The sequence below is a fragment of the Triturus cristatus genome, chromosome 9, assembly GCF_964204655.1.
Source record: "Triturus cristatus chromosome 9, aTriCri1.1, whole genome shotgun sequence".
Classification (NCBI taxonomy): domain Eukaryota; kingdom Metazoa; phylum Chordata; class Amphibia; order Caudata; family Salamandridae; genus Triturus; species Triturus cristatus.
Genome location: NC_140592.1, coordinates 1,184,725,599 through 1,184,741,828, shown reverse-complemented (window position 1 = coordinate 1,184,741,828; position 16,230 = coordinate 1,184,725,599). Strand labels below are relative to the sequence as shown.

The 16,230-nt window shown below is 52.2% G+C and overlaps 1 protein-coding gene across 1 annotated transcript in view; it reads left to right on the top strand.

Moving 5' to 3' along the window:
• TEDC1 (tubulin epsilon and delta complex 1) overlaps window positions 1-16,230 on the top strand; it is a 639,294-nt gene that overhangs the window by 312,436 nt on the left and 310,628 nt on the right. The window contains exon 5 of the mRNA XM_085627166.1: window positions 9,076-9,174. Coding sequence (XP_085483292.1) covers window positions 9,076-9,174 — 99 coding nt within the window. The remainder of the gene's footprint in view (window positions 1-9,075; window positions 9,175-16,230) is intronic.

Sequence of the window (16,230 nt, the reverse complement as noted above, 5' to 3'; positions counted from 1 at the left end):
CATCTGCTGGGCCGGGGGGTTGGTCGTTGCGGTTCGCTGATACTGGGGACACTGGGGGTCATTGGCGTAGTGTCCGGGCTGTTGGCAGCGGAAGCAGGTGATCCTAGCTCGTGGACCTAGCCGTCCTGGGGCTCCGGTGCTTGCTGTGGACGGGGCTGAACCTGCCGCTGGTGGGCTGCTGGGAGGGCTGTGTGAGGACCCCCCGGGGAAGTCTCTTGGTCGGCCGTGGTTTCCTCCGCCCCTCTGGCGGGGGGGGCCTTGACTGTGGCGGCCGTAGTCCCCCACGGGGCCGCGGGTGGCCCGGGTATTCACCCAACGATCAGCCTCAGCGGCCAGCTTCCGAGGGTCGGTGAGTTTACTGTCCAGGAGATGTTGGCGCAGTTCTACAAAGCAATTGGCCGCTAAATGCCCAGGCAATCAGATCAAACAATTCTTCGAAGGTGGAGACCTTGCTGCCCTTGATCCACCCGTCCAAGGCTCGGCTGTAAAAGTTCACGTATTCTACCCACGTGGTGCCCGGTATCTTCTTGCAATCTCGGAACCGTTGTCGGTACATTTCGGGGGTGAGTCCATACCGGCCCACGAGGGCTTCCTTCATGTGGCTGTAGGAGTTCATGACCGTGGAGGGCAGATCTAGCAGGGTGTCTCTTCCTTCGCTTAAGAACCGGCCCCATAGGCCAGCCCCCCAATCCTTCTGCGGGACTCGGTGAGAGGTCATGGCGACTTCGTAGGCTTTAAACCACTGCTGGATATCGTCATTCTTGTAATACTCTTTTACCACATCCTTGGGGATGTGGACTTTGGTTTCCCCGGTGGGAGCGGACGGTGGATTCCCGGGCGGCTGTGACTTTTCGCTTTTAGCCCGCCACTCGATCTCCTTCAGGCTGCGCTCATGTTCTAGCTGGAGTTTTTTTTCGTCGTGCTCTCTTTGGCGTCTCTTCTCCTCGAGTTCCCCTTGTAGTCGTAACTGCTCGACGGCCAACTTTTTCTCTGCCAGCTTTATTTCTCCCTCGATTTTTAGCTTTGCCAGTTCAAGTTCGTGGTTGCGGCTTCTCTCTCGGTCCGCTAGATCCTCGGGGGACAGGTTCCCCTCTGGCCCATTGTTTCTCACCGGGATGCTTGGTGGTTCATGGACAGAGTCTCCTTCCGTTTGGGTCGGGGGCGCCCCCGTCTCGACCCAGGTTTTCAGTACTTTCTGGAAGTCTTCCTTTGTGCTTAATCCGGTGGTAGCGATGCCAAGATCCTTGCAAAACTGTTTTAATTCTCTATGTGTGTAATAGTCCAATTGATCCTCTCGGAACGGTGAGCTTATTTCGGTACCTGCGGCACCCAGGGAGGTTTCTCCTTCCATCTCTGTTTGGTAGTGCGTCAGTCGTTCACTGCACGCTCTCTTTTGGTGTCGGCTCGGATCCCGTCGTCTGCCACCAAATGTTGGAAAGGCGTTCGCCGGAGGGGGGTTCGATACACCTCTTGCCCACCCCTTTGAACCACCTCTCCCAAGTAGGCCGAACCAGGCGCGCACACCCTGAGCTTACACTACGAACAGAGTGACACCACACGTATTCTTTGTAGGACGATAGGTTCTTTTATCGATGGTTTCAAGGGATCTTTATGATCCACGGTACAAGCAGTACAGCAGTGGCACAAGGTACCACAAATCGGTCGTGGGGGAATGGGGGTAGCGGGACAGTCTTTAAAGATAGTGTCTCTGCGAAATACCCTGCGGATAGCTCACAATCCTCGAGCTGGAGGGTGTCGTGTCTCTGGGCGATCTCTTACTGAGTCGTCCTCCAGGGGAGCGCCGCGAGTCTCTCAGCAGGCACAGGCGGTCGGAGTTCGGGAGCCGCGATCCGTCAGCAAGGCTCAGATGGTTCAATAGCTGGGGGCCGCGAGTCACTCAGCAGGCCCAGGTGGTTCAGTGTTCGGGAGCCGCGACCTCGTCAGCAAGGCTCAGATGGTTCAATAGCTGGGGGCCGCGAGTCACTCAGCAGGCCCAGGTGGTTCAGTGTTCGGGAGCCGCGACCTCGTCAGCAAGGCTCAGATGGTTCAATAGCTGGGGGCCGCTCAGCAGGCCCAGGGGGTTCAGTGTTTGGGAGCCGCGACCTCGTCAGCAGGGCTCAGATGGTTCAATAGCGAGAGGCCGCGAGTCACTCAGCAGGCCCAGGTGACTTCAGCGTTCGGGAGCCGCGACAGCGTCAGCAGGCTCGGATGGTTCCAGGTCTTCTCTACCTTCGTTCCTCCGGCACCCCTTGTTATACTCCGCTTTCTCTTTGAAGTCCGGAGTCCTCGCAGAGGGGGGACTGGGGTGACGGAGGGGGTTCGGCGGGATTTCCTGCCGCTCACTTCTTTGGTCTTTTCAGGTGGGTCTGGGAGGGACCCCAGACGCTCGGCAGGGGAGGCGCCTGCTCCCCAGGGGCCTGGTGGCCGATCGAGTCTTCCCGGGGAAGGCGACCCGAGGTGTGATTGGGCTGGCGCCTCTGGGTCTGGCTCGAGGGTTCCCGCTCCCTCGGTCGGACATGCGTGGTAGGGTGTCGAGTCTGTCAGGGCTCTGGCCGGCCCTCGGATCTGGGTGGCTGGGGCGGCCGGAGTCGGAGATGTCGTGCCTGGAGGGTGGTTGCAGGGTGGCTGGAGGATTGGGAGGGCAACGCCGTGAGGCCGGTCTCACAGGAGTGCAGCAGTGTGTGGCGTGCAGCAGTGTGTGGCGTGCAGCAGTGTGTGGCATGCAGCAGTGTGTGGCATGCAGCAGTGTGTGGCGTGCAGCAGTGTGTGGCGTGCAGCAGTGTGTGGCGTGCAGCAGTGTGTGGCGTGCAGCAGTGTTTCGTGTAGCATTGTGAGGCGTGCAGTGCAGCAGTGTGTGGCGTGCAGCAGTGTGTGGCATGCAGAAGTGTGTGGCGTGCAGCAGTGTGAGGCGTGCAGCAGTGTGAGGCGTGCAGCAGTGTTTCGTGTAGCAGTGTGAGGCGTGCAGCAGTGTGCGGCGTGCGGCAGTGTGTAATGCAGCAGTGTGTAATGCATCAGTGTGTAATGCAGCAGTGTGTGGCGTGTGGTAGTGTGAGGCGTGCAGCAGTGTGCGGCGTGCAGCAGTGTGTGGCGTGCAGCCGTGTGTGGCATGCAGCAGTGTGCGGCGTGCAGCGGCGTGCAGCAGTGTGCGGCATGCAGCAGTGTGCTACGTGCAGCAGTGTCGTGCAGCATTGAGTAATGCAGCAGTGTGTGGCGTGCAGCAGTGTTTCGTATAGCAATGTGCGGCGTGTAGCATTGTGCGGCGTGTAGCAGTGTGCGGCGTGCAGCAGTGTGCGGCGTGCAGCAGTGTGCTGCGTGCAGCAGTGTATGGTGTGCAGCAGTGTGTGGCGTGCAGCAGCGTGCAGCAGTGTGTGGCATGCAGCAGTGTGTGGCATGCAGCAGTGTGTGGCATGCAGCAGTGTGTGGCATGCAGCAGTGTGTGGCGTGCAGCAGTGTGCGGCGTGCAGCAGTGTGCGGCATGCAGCAGTGTGCGGCGTGCAGCAGTGTGAGGCGTGCAGCAGTGTGAGGCGTGCAGCAGTGTGCGGCGTGCAGCAGTGTGCAGCGTGCAGCAGTGTGCGGCGTGCAGCAGTGTGCGGCGTGCAGCAGTGTGAGGCGTGCAGCAGTGTGCGGCGTGCAGCAGTGTGTAATGCAGCAGTGTGTGGCGTGCGGTAGTGTGCGGCATGCAGCAGTGTGTGGCGTGCAGCAGTGTGTGGCGTGCAGCAATGTTTCGTGTAGCAGTGTGGCATGCAGCACTGTGTGGCGTGCAGCGGCGTGCAGCAGTGTGCGGCGTGCAGCAGTGTGCTGCGTGCAGCAGTGTCGTGCAGCATGCAGCAGTGAGTAATGCAGCAGTGTGTGGTGTGCAGCAGTGTTTCGTGTAGCATTGTGCGGCGTGTAGCAGTGTGCGGCGTGCAGCAGTGTGCTGCGTGCAGCAGTGTATGGTGTGCAGCAGTGTGTGGCGTGCAGCAGTGTGTGGCGTGCAGCCGTGTGTGGCATGCAGCAGTGTGCGGCGTGCAGCAGTGTGTGTTGCGTGCAGCAGTTTTTCGTGTAGCAGTGTGAGGCATGCAGCACTGTGTGGCGTGCAGCGGCGTGCAGCAGTGTGCGGCATGCAGCAGTGTGCTGCGTGCAGCAGTGTCGTGCAGCATGCAGCATTGAGTAATGCAGCAGTGTGTGGCGTGCAGCAGTGTGCGGCGTGCAGCAGTGTTTCGTGTAGCAATGTGCGGCGTGTAGCATTGTGCGGCGTGCAGCAGTGTGCGGCGTGCAGCAGTGTGCGGCGTGCAGCAGTGTGCGGCATGCAGCAGTGTGCTACGTGCAGCAGTGTCGTGCAGCATTGAGTAATGCAGCAGTGTGTGGCGTGCAGCAGTGTGCGGCGTGCAGCAGTGTTTCGTATAGCAATGTGCGGCGTGTAGCATTGTGCGGCGTGTAGCAGTGTGCGGCGTGCAGCAGTGTGCGGCGTGCAGCAGTGTGCTGCGTGCAGCAGTGTATGGTGTGCAGCAGTGTGTGGCGTGCAGCAGCGTGCAGCAGTGTGTGGCATGCAGCAGTGTGTGGCATGCAGCAGTGTGTGGCATGCAGCAGTGTGCGGCATGCAGCAGTGTGTGGCGTGCAGCAGTGTGCGGCGTGCAGCAGTGTGCGGCGTGCAGCAGTGTGCGGCGTGCAGCAGTGTGAGGCGTGCAGTAGTGTGAGGCGTGCAGCAGTGTGCGGCGTGCAGCAGTGTGCGGCGTGCAGCAGTGTGCGGCGTGCAGCAGTGTGCGGCGTGCAGCAGTGTGTGGCGTGCAGCAGTGTGAGGCGTGCAGCAGTGTGCGGCGTGCAGCAGTGTGTAATGCAGCAGTGTGTGGCGTGCGGTAGTGTGCGGCATGCAGCAGTGTGTGGCGTGCAGCAGTGTGTGGCGTGCAGCAATGTTTCGTGTAGCAGTGTGGCATGCAGCACTGTGTGGCGTGCAGCGGCGTGCAGCAGTGTGCGGCGTGCAGCAGTGTGCGGCGTGCAGCAGTGTCGTGCAGCATGCAGCAGTGAGTAATGCAGCAGTGTGTGGTGTGCAGCAGTGTTTCGTGTAGCATTGTGCGGCGTGTAGCAGTGTGCGGCGTGCAGCAGTGTGCTGCGTGCAGCAGTGTATGGTGTGCAGCAGTGTGTGGCGTGCAGCAGTGTGTGGCGTGCAGCCGTGTGTGGCATGCAGCAGTGTGCGGCGTGCAGCAGTGTGTGTTGCGTGCAGCAGTTTTTCGTGTAGCAGTGTGAGGCATGCAGCACTGTGTGGCGTGCAGCGGCGTGCAGCAGTGTGCGGCATGCAGCAGTGTGCTGCGTGCAGCAGTGTCGTGCAGCATGCAGCATTGAGTAATGCAGCAGTGTGTGGCGTGCAGCAGTGTGCGGCGTGCAGCAGTGTTTCGTGTAGCAATGTGCGGCGTGTAGCATTGTGCGGCGTGTAGCAGTGTGCGGCGTGCAGCAGTGTGCGGCGTGCAGCAGTGTGCGGTGTGCAGCAGTGTGCTGCGTGCAGCAGTGTATGGTGTGCAGCACTGTGTGGCGTGCAGCAGTGTGTGGCATGCAGCAGTGTGTGGCGTGCAGCAGTGTGTGGCATGCAGCAGTGTGCGGCGTGCAGCAGTGTGCGGCATGCAGCAGTGTGAGGCGTGCAGCAGTGTGCGGCGTGCAGCAGTGTGCGGCGTGCAGCAGTGTGCGGCGTGCAGCAGTGTGCGGCGTGCAGCAGTGTGCAATGCAGCAGTGTGTAATGCAGCAGTGTGTGGTGTGCGGTAGTGTGCGGCATGCAGCAGTGTGCGGCGTGCAGCAGTGTGTGGCGTGCAGCAGTGTGTGGCGTGCAGCAGTGTTTCGTGTAGCAGTGTGAGGCATGCAGCACTGTGTGGCGTGCAGCGGCGTGCAGCAGTGTGCGGCGTGCAGCAGTGGGCGGCGTGCAGCAGTGTCGTGCAGCATGCAGCAGTGAGTAATGCAGCAGTGTTCAGCAGTGTGTGGTGTGCAGCAGTGTGCGGCGTGCAGCAGTGTGTGCCGTGTGTGCCGTGCAGCAGTGTGCTGCGTGCAGCAGTGTGTGGCGTGCAGTAGTGTGTGGCGTGCAGCGGCGAGCAGCAGTGTGTGGCGTGCAGCAGTGTGTGGCGTGCAGCAGTGTGTGGCGTGCAGCAGTGTGAGGCGTGCAGCAGTGTGAGGCGTGCAGCAGTGTGCGGCGTGCAGCAGTGTGCGGCGTGCAGCAGTGTGCGGCGTACAGCAGTGTGTGGCATACAGCAGTGTGTGGCGTACAGCAGTGTGTGGCATGCAGCAGTGTGAGTCGTGCAGCAGTGTGAGGCATGTAGCAGTCTGTGGCGTGCAGCAGTGTTTCGTGTAGCAGTGTGAGGCGTGCAGCAGTGTGCGGCGTGCAGCAGTGTGTAATGCAGCAGTGTGTAATGCAGCAGTGTGCGCAGCAGTGTGTGGCGTGCGGTAGTGTGCGGCGTGCAGCAGTGTGTGGTGTGGTTTGTAAACAACAAGAAAAGCGGACATCAAAGGAAGGGTGGGAGGGAACGAGCATATGGGGTGTGAGTTATAACGAAAGTTCTGGCGAAAGCAGTCTGATGCTTTCAAGTCCGATGCCAGATGCCAGCTTCGCGCTTGAATGCCTCACATGCACTGGCCATAAACCGCATTCCTAAGGTCTTGTGCCCCTTACTAAATCTCTCTGAATGCGTCAGGCGGCGCACGGGCAGGAAGTAGCTGGTGGCAAATGGAATGCGCGTGGTTGTGCGCGTAACCGCCACCCGATCCGCCTGGGAAGCCTTTGGGAGCATTTTCGGAAGCCCCTACATAAGTCTCGCTGTGCGATCGCTTACGCGATAGCCAGGCGAGACCTAAAAATGGAATAGTGCACCCACAGAAAATGGTTCAACAAATCTTCAAGTCTGTTTTATTTAAGGTTCTTCTTTTATTTAATTGTGACTTGATCTTCATCAGGGGTTATTAATCTTGTTCTGCATTACTTGTCTTACTCCTTGTACTAGTGTCAGTAGTATCCATATATAGTAGGCCATGTATGGCTCTCCATCATTCAGTCATTTGCTGTATCCTGCACCAAATCTGGCAGGCTCTTAAAGTAGACTCCAAAAGAAAAGGGGGTACTGGTACCCCCCAAACGATACCAGGATCTGTATCGTAACGCAACAGCAACGTCCCGCCATCTTCTGTGACATCGTTGTTTATGTCACTGCAACATTTGCAGTGCAATTTTTTATGAAAAAACTGTGCATGGCGGAGGCATATAGTTCTAGTTACTTGAGAGAACTACAGCTGTAACTGCTGAATTTCTGTAGTTTTGTGTGTGAAAAATCTGAACTGAACTATAACATCCCTGTAACCTTTGGTATTTTCAGTGAAGATAGATAGATAGATAGATAGATAGATAGATAGATCTACTCAAATATACTAATCCACTCAGGTGATTAGTCGAATGTGTACATTAATTGATGTCTCTGAACATCTTTTCCATTGAAATCTCCAATATTTCAAACCTCTTGTAAAGGCCTTTCCTATTTTCGACATCGAAATGAATGAGGCCAACACTCGGTTCAGCACAGAATGCATGACTGTTCAAATCTTGCATATTTCTAAACAATTGAGCCATTTCATTTTTAATCTGACTATCATTAAGCATTTATATCTTTTTTTTTTTTTAAAGTACTAACATATTTTTGATGCGTTTTATTTCTCAATATAGATTCTGCTTTTATCATTCTTATCTGAATTGAACATGAAGGAGCAAGACATTAAGGTTATAAGCAGTTTATGGGAGGGAGGTTACAGTGACCAAGGTTGTCGTTAACCCTCACTTTAGCAGCTACAACGTGGTTGGGATGCTTTAAGGGCCGCTTTTGTCTGCAAATGTGCAAGGGCCGCTTTTGTCTGCAAATGTGCAGGCAAAACGCTTGTAATTAACGCTGTAAAGGAATACAGGGGCAATAGTTGGGGAGAGGAGTTGGCCTAACGGCTAGGGCGGCCGACATCGAATCTGGGGAACTGGGTTCGAGTCTCGGTAATGACGCTGAACATCCTGTCATTCTGGGTAAATCACTTAATCTCCCCGTGCCTAACAAAAATGAATGTGTGTCCTCATGTAACGCAACTGGTGCTGTGTAAAGCGCTCTGATACCCGATCCCGGGTCAAGTTCGCGCTTTAGAAAACTCCCTTAAAAAAAAAAATAGTAGGTCAAGCAGGAACTAGGAAGAACAAAACATGGGTAAATAGAAAAAGGAAAGAAGAAAGGAATATTGAGTTGGAAGGAAGGGTGAAAGGAAATATGTATAGATAAATGGATTAATGAGGGGGTGGATGAATGATTGGATAGGTAGATGAGTGAATGAAAGGGTGAATTCATGAATAGGTGGATGAGCAGGTGAAAGCATGGCATAGTAGATGGATAGATGAATGGACAGGTGAAAGGATGGCAGAGTAAATGGATGAATAGGTGGATGAACTGATGAGGATGATAAGGATGGCAGAGTAAAGGGATAAATTGATGGATGAGTGGGTGAAAGGATGGGTGAATAAATGGATGGATGGCAGAGTGGATGAAAGGATGGCAGAGCAGATGAATGGGTAGATGGCAGGATTAATAGATGGATGGCAGAGTGAATGGATGGATGGATGGTATGGGTAAGATTGAGTGATAGATGAAAGAATGAATGACAGAATTTAAGGTGAATTAGTGGATATCAGCAGGTGGATGGAAGGGTGAGCGGATGAATGGGTAGATGTTTGGATGGAAGAGAAAAGGGAGCACTTTTAGGGAGATTTGGGCACACTTGCTTCGATTGCTTGGTGCCATCAGAGCGTTAATTCAAAGTGGGGGTGTATTTTAATTTTCTTGGCTACTCCGTTGCCTGTGAACATGTATTATAAGTAATACAATACCCTTTGCTATAGATAAAAATGATATTGTAAGTCACCTCGGAGTTCCATGACCTTATGTAGCAACGCGTTTCTTTATAATTTAACTGAACGTCTTGGTGACTTACAATATTCTTAGAATTTACAGTGCGAGTACTTTTTCACATATTTATATTAAACAAAATTTGCCCAAATTTCATTTCTTGTAATACTTAATTTCTATTGATCTATTGCAGATTCATTCTTACACCAGGGGATTTCATCCGAGTTCAAGTATTGGACATTTCTCCGTTACAGAAGTAGATATAATCCGAGAGCCTGAAAAGTACAGCGAGGTAACGTATTACTGGAATCCCTGGCTCAGATTTGGGTCTGGATCTCAACCAGACCTCTTAATTAGAAGACACTAATGTCCTTTTAATATAAGATGCTCTGCCAAAAACGCTTGACTATTGATAGAGGTGCCAGATGCCTATCAAAGCCGGATGGAAAATTGATGACAAATGGCCAATGTTGTCAGCAAAAGCTATTCTGAACAATGGGCACACGTTTTAGAACTGTTTGCAAAGATGGACTTTGCATGAAATGATAAGTATGCTCCGATTTGCTCTGACATGAGGTGGTGGGCTGAGTTGAGAGCTTCATTTTCAGTGGGTCTACCGGTGCCAGGCAAATGAGTGACCACGGGCTTTAGATTACCAGATTATTATCGCTTGCTGGTTCGACTGCTGCAGGTGCTGTGAGGGCAGATGCTTGCAATGTCCCAGTCTGTGCTTTATCCATTCAGTGAGGTTGTACTACCCTTGCTGTTTAATGATCTTCATCTAGAAAATCACAAACGCACAGCATGACCTACGTATATACACGAGGACCGGTCATTTACTGTCATGGAATGTGTATTAACTATCTTACCTCCATGCAGTCCGTGCTTGATAATGTGGTCGGATATACAGCTGACAAAAGCAAATATAACTGTGCTTTCAATTTTTGATACGCTTGCTTGAAAGTGCTAAGTTACACTACAAGGGACTGGCCCCATAGAACGATGTTCCTCATAGGGATGGTGTTTGTCTGGTTTTGTCAGGGTTTATCAATATTGTGAGGACCGTGATTGAACCTTGTGGTAGATGCTCGCACATTTACCCACCTCATTAGTCAATTTATAAAAAAGCATAATTGATGATTCAATTGTGACTTGATTTTGCAGAGTATAATTCCAAACATTGCACATCAGTTCCATGTGTGGTGAATTTCGTTCCATCGTGAAATATATCTCCGAGACAGTCCTTTTCCTGCTTGGTATCAAAGAACCTCATGGGAGACGTGCAGGTTTAGTCAAATCATTTTTTCATACTAGGCAGTTTTTGCTAGGGCAGTTAGTTCACCAATTGTTTTAAACTGAATGAGCCTAAATATGATAGCAGGTCCTCATTTCTTTGTGCAGGATTTGAAGGCTGAACCATTTTTAGGTCTCGGCTCGAAGGCTGCGCTTGCGCAGTCTCGCTCCGAGATTTAATGACTTGGAGAAGAGGGGCTTGAACCCGCCCCTCTTCTCCCCTCTTCTCCATTGGCTGGCCTCTTGAATGCTGGCCAGCCATTGGAGAAGAGGTTTGTCTCTCCGAACAGGCCCCGTCCTTTTCGGATTCGGGGGCGTGTTTTTTGCTACTTTTCTAATTCTCTCCTCCAGCCAATGGCAAGAGGAGAGAAAAGAAAAACACGCCCCCGAATCCGAAACCGCCGCTGCCTTTCTCTGAGGCATTTCTGCTTCGCCTCGGAGGAAGGCGGCGGTGTTCATGGCTCTCGCCAGGTAAGGCAACAGTTTTGCCAGTATTTGTTGTGTGTTTGTCCCGGAGCATGGATGCATTACTTGTCCCTTCACCGTATATTTTTTATAGGTGCTACTTTTTTGTTTGTTTCAGAACTTTACAAAAGTGTGTCCTTTTCAGCTATCTTCCTCGTGTAACTGCTGCCTCCGCTGTCTGTCTACTTGCGACAGCCCCCTTCCTCCCATTGTTTCTCATCTGCTTGCCCCCAGCTTCCATTGTCCATCTGCTTGCTCCCGGCATCTCCCTCCCATCCACAGTTGTCTGTGTTGCTTCCGACTCCTATTCCATCTTTCCATGTTACCTACCCTATTCCTACATATATATTTCCTCTGGCCCACCTCGCTCCATCCCTCCCTCTGTATTGCGTCCCGCCTCCCACCCCACAAAGAAGGTTCGGGAACTAGGCATGTTTCCAATCTCTCACTTAATAATACCATTTTTTTAAGCCTCCAACATTTCTCACTAGTTCCTATCCATGGCTTTGTTTAAGTGAGTGCCTCTTACGTTGGTGAAATCTCATCAACAGCCTCTGACCATACCATGCGATATATCTGCACTAGTCCGGCGTTTCTTGTCTAATCTATGTTACAGTTCTGAGAGGCACAAATTGAGAAATGAGACAGTTGTACAAGAATATTATTTTCCGAGCCCAGAATTCGCCTGCCGCTGCCTCAGGGGTGCCTGCCCTCTCCTGGGTCACTGAGCCCCAGTGAACAATGAGGAACAGTGGGTGACAAAGGAGATTACGCAGTAATACCATCAGACCTCGTCAAAGGATTAGTGCAGCCGAGGCAGCTAGGGCGGGCTTCCATGCGCTGCCCCAGGACCAGGGGCTCTCTAGCTGCGCAGCTTAAAGGACTGCAGGGGAAGGGTTTTGTTTTAAAAAAATAATTCCAGTGGAGTACAGATGAAAGCAAGATTTATAGCATAATTATTGTGAACAAAGGACGCCGGATTAATGATTAATGAATTTGAAGAGGCGATGTGTGCGGGGGGTGGGGTGCGGTGGGGGGGTGGCAGTGATGGCAGGTAGGGGAGCCAGGACTGACAGATAATCTGGGGGAGGAGTGAAGAATCACATGGGTGGGTCTACCTAGGCACGATATTTAGAGTTCTTAACCATGGGCATGGGTTTGCGTGTGTATATGGGTTTGCGTGTGTATAATGGCTTCTAAATGTCTGGATGGGCTGCCACCTGTGTCCGAGGAGTAGTGTGAGTGGATGTGGCCTTCTAACTACATCTGCACAGCGCGCACTTCATAAGTCTTACTGAGAAAGTGAAGTGCAGATGTACTTATTTGGCGACAGACTGATTTTGAAAATAATTCCAGGAAGCTTTTAGCTGTGTTGCCTGTAATATGTCTTAATTTAAAGTACATAACTTGTATTTTTCATGTGGAAAATGGTTAGATGGCTAATCTGTACAAAATCAGAACTATATCATGTTTGAAAGCCTGTTGACATTGAAACTACATTAGAGTAGTGGCCCAAAAGATCACTCTGCCGTATATATAGCTTATTTAACAAATATCGTTATGCAAACTTACACAAAGGACGTAATCGGGTTGCGTTCTTACCTCTCGCTCTTAGTCTTTAACCTGCACACAGCAGGCCTGTCCATTGAGCTCTGATAGGTTCATTGCACCTTCATCACCTAAGCAACTCGCCCTTATGTTATGTAATGCATGCTGATGTACACCGTGCAAAAGGGAAAAGCACCTTTAAACGCCTGGATGTCTTCAGCTGTTGGCTGCTTTGCTCAGGGCCAGTGGGCATTAATTGGGATTAATATAAAAGATTCAAAGCAAATTCTCTTTGTCTGTGGCAGGACCAGTTCTACCTGTATAGTTTTCGAGTGGAAACAGCAAAGTCATAATCCCTAATCTGTGTGCGTGTGGGTGGCTCTGTGTGCGTGTGGGAGGCTCTGTGTGCGTGTGGGAGGCTCTGTGTGGGTGGCTTTTTTTGTAGGTGGCTCTATGCGTGGTGGCTTTCTCTGTGTGGGTAACTGTGTGTGTGTGTGTGTAGGTGGCTATGTGAGTGGCTCCGTGTGTGTGGGTGGCTTTCTGTGTGTGGCTCTGTGTGTGGGTGCAAATGCAATATGTCTCGCATATGAGAGTGATTAAGCTATTGACATTGTAAATAACAATACCGTTTCTTTAAATGTTTTAAAAACAAAAACAATGTCATGAGCAATACCAATAGCCTCATACTTCCACAACAAGATCGCAGACATACACAACAGCTTCAACAACCAACCAACGCACACCACGACCGAACCACCACCCCCCACCACCACCCTCCACGCCTGGACTCCGATCAGCACCGAAGACACCATCCGCACGATGAACTCCATCCACTCCGGATCCCCGACCGACCCTTGTCCCCACCACGTCTTCAACAAAGCCGACGCTGTCATCGCACCCCACCTGCGAGACATCATCAACACATCCTTCGACACCGCCACCTTCCCTGAGAGCTGGAAGCACGCCGAACTCAGCGCTCTACTCAAGAAACCCACAGCGGACCCCACCGAACTCAAGAATTACCGCCCCATCTCGCTCCTCCCGTTTCCTGCCAAAGTCATCGAGAAGACCGTCAACAAGCAGCTGGCCGCCTTCCTTGAGACGAATGGATCCCTCGACCCCTCACAGTCTGGCTTCCGAGCCAACCACAGCACCGAGACCGCCCTAATCGCTGCCACCGATGACATCCGAACCCTGATGGACAACGGAGAAACAGCGGCCCTCATCCTCCTGGACCTCTCCGCGGCATTCGACACTGTCTGCCACCGCACCCTAGTTCAGCGCCTCAGCAACGTCGGAATCCAGGAGAAGGCTCTGGAATGGATCATCTCCTTCCTCGACGGAAGAACACAGAGAGTCCGCCTACCACCGTACAAGTCAGAGGCCACCGAAGTCATCTGCGGCGTCCCTCAAGGATCCTCGCTGAGCCCCACCCTCTTCAACGTCTACATGAGCCCCCTCGCGGCCATCGCACGCCAACACAACCTGAACATAATCTCCTACGCCGACGACACCCAACTGATCCTCTCCCTGACCAACGACCCCGCCGCCGCCAGAGCCAACCTGCACGAAGGGATGAAAGAGGTAGCCGAGTGGATGACGACCAGCCGCTTGAAATTGAACTCAGACAAGACGGAGGTCCTCATCCTGGGCTCTTCCCCCTCCGCCTGGGACGACTCCTGGTGGCCTCCAGCCCTGGGCACCGCACCCAAACCGACAGACCACGCACGCAACCTGGGCTTCATCCTGGACTCCTCCCTCTCCATGACCAGGCAAGTCAACAACGTCTCCTCGGCATGCTTCAACATCCTACGCATGCTACGAAAGATCTTCTGGTGGATCCCCACCGAGACCAGGAAGACCGTCACCCAGGCCCTCGTCACCAGCCGACTGGACTACGGCAACGCCCTCTACGCCGGTACCACCGCCAAGCTGCAGAAGAGACTCCAGCGGATCCAGAACGCCTCAGCCAGACTCATCCTCGACATCCCACGAACCAGCCACATCTCCGGACATCTGAGAGACCTGCATTGGCTCCCCGTCAACAAAAGAATCACCTTCCGCCTCCTCACCCACGCACACAAAGCCCTACACGACCAAGGCCCGAGCTACCTCAACAACCGAATCAACTTCTACGCTCCCAAACGCCACCTCCGATCAGCCAACCACGCCCTCGCCGCCGTCCCCCGCATCCGAAGAGCGAAGACAGGAGGAAGGTCCTTCTCCTACCTGGCCGCCAAGACCTGGAACTCCCTCCCGTCCGACCTGCGCCTGACCCAAGACCACCTCTCCTTCAGGAAGAAGCTGAAGACCTGGCTGTTCGAGCAGTAACGGCACCCCCCTTCCCCCAGCGCCTTGAGACCCTACGGGTAAGTAGTGCGCTCTATAAATGTCTTTGATTGATTGATTGATAGCTCTAACTTTAACAATGCCGAGACCATTGCATTGTAAATGCTTGTTTCTGAAGGAATGTAATCATCGTATACAAAGACGGTTCAGAGACCGGAGGGTCAGAGGGAACAAGTTTTAAGACCACACAGGGTTAGATCCCCAATTAAAGTATCTATAACACAAAGAACCCTGAGGTCTAAAATCGCCGAATAAGAAAAACGAAAAGGTGGTGTGAAGATGACAAACAAAAAAGCCCAATTCAAGTAATGAAAGGGCAATCCCTTTTAAGGACGTAATCCCTCACTCACCCTGGGTGACATGCTTCATCATATGGGATTCTCCTCCCAGAGAAAAATCCTAGTTTCTCTGGGGGCTACGACCCCCTCTATGAGAGGGAGGAGCTCAGGGATGTTTTGATTGTGCACTAAAGGATAGACTAAATCCACATATGACGAGCTACGTATGAGTGAGGGGTGCAGTGCTGACCAATTGATAGTGCAGTGAAGGTGTATTAAAACTAGTCACGGGACGGCAAGGAAGATTCTCTTGACACAACCGTGCCGAAGCTAGATTAAAAACGTGGACACCACTAGACAAATGTAAGCCATGGTGTGTGACAATGGAAAAAGGTCGACATGTTTCAGCCTAAACGCCTAAGTGGGCTCGGCTTTCATCAGGACCAAAAGCTACTGCAAGATAAAAAACTGTGTGCTGACTACACAGAAAAAGGATACTGTGAACACCCAATAGTTGCTAGATGGGTGTATGTCGCTTAGTCATCTCAGGCATCACCTAAATAAAGAAAACTCAGTTTAAAAACCAAGTTGGTTCAAAATGCAAGGTTAAACAGACATCAAACGTGAGAAATAATAACTAATTGCATGAACCACTCACCCGTGAACACTGGGTGCAACTCTAACCTCCACCTGGCATCCGCTCAGGAAGTGGAACACCGCCCTGAAAAATGATGTAAGAAGCTCAGAAATTGATATCTACATCTCAGGAGCGAATGTTCAATAAAAGGGTGGACTGATAAACTAGAAATGAGGGAGACCGGTATCTTCACTAATTTCACAAAATGCTGTATGCATGAAGAACCAAAGACAATGCCAGGTTCTCTAAAATGTATGCGCTATTGACAAGTATCGCTGTATTAAATGCTTAATTAGAACACATCCAAAGAAAAAACGATATAAATCTAAGTTCAAACAATAAATGAACTCGATGTACAAGCACACGAGTGCATAGTGCATAAAAACGAATGACCACTCATACTTGAAGGGTCAAAAGCCGCCAGAGAGACGACTAAATATAAGCCAACACAAGAACTGAAAACCAGTTGCAGTGAGTTAAAAATAATAATAACGAAGAGCTAATCCAAACGCTTACCTATCCGTCGGGGTGCCGCGGCTGATATGAGCCTGAAGCCGGAGGTCCCGCGGGACGGGCAAACGTACAATATGAAGCGTCAATGTCTTCGATCAGGGACCAATGGAAAAGCTCGTCCTACAATAAGCGCAAAATGAAGAAACCAATCACCGCTGTTCTGCCGCGCTGTGCTCGTAGTCTGGGCAACGGTGAAAACAGCCAAAGGAATGGTTTCCTCTTAAAGGGACTGTGCGCAATGACCAAACTTGAATACAAAACACCA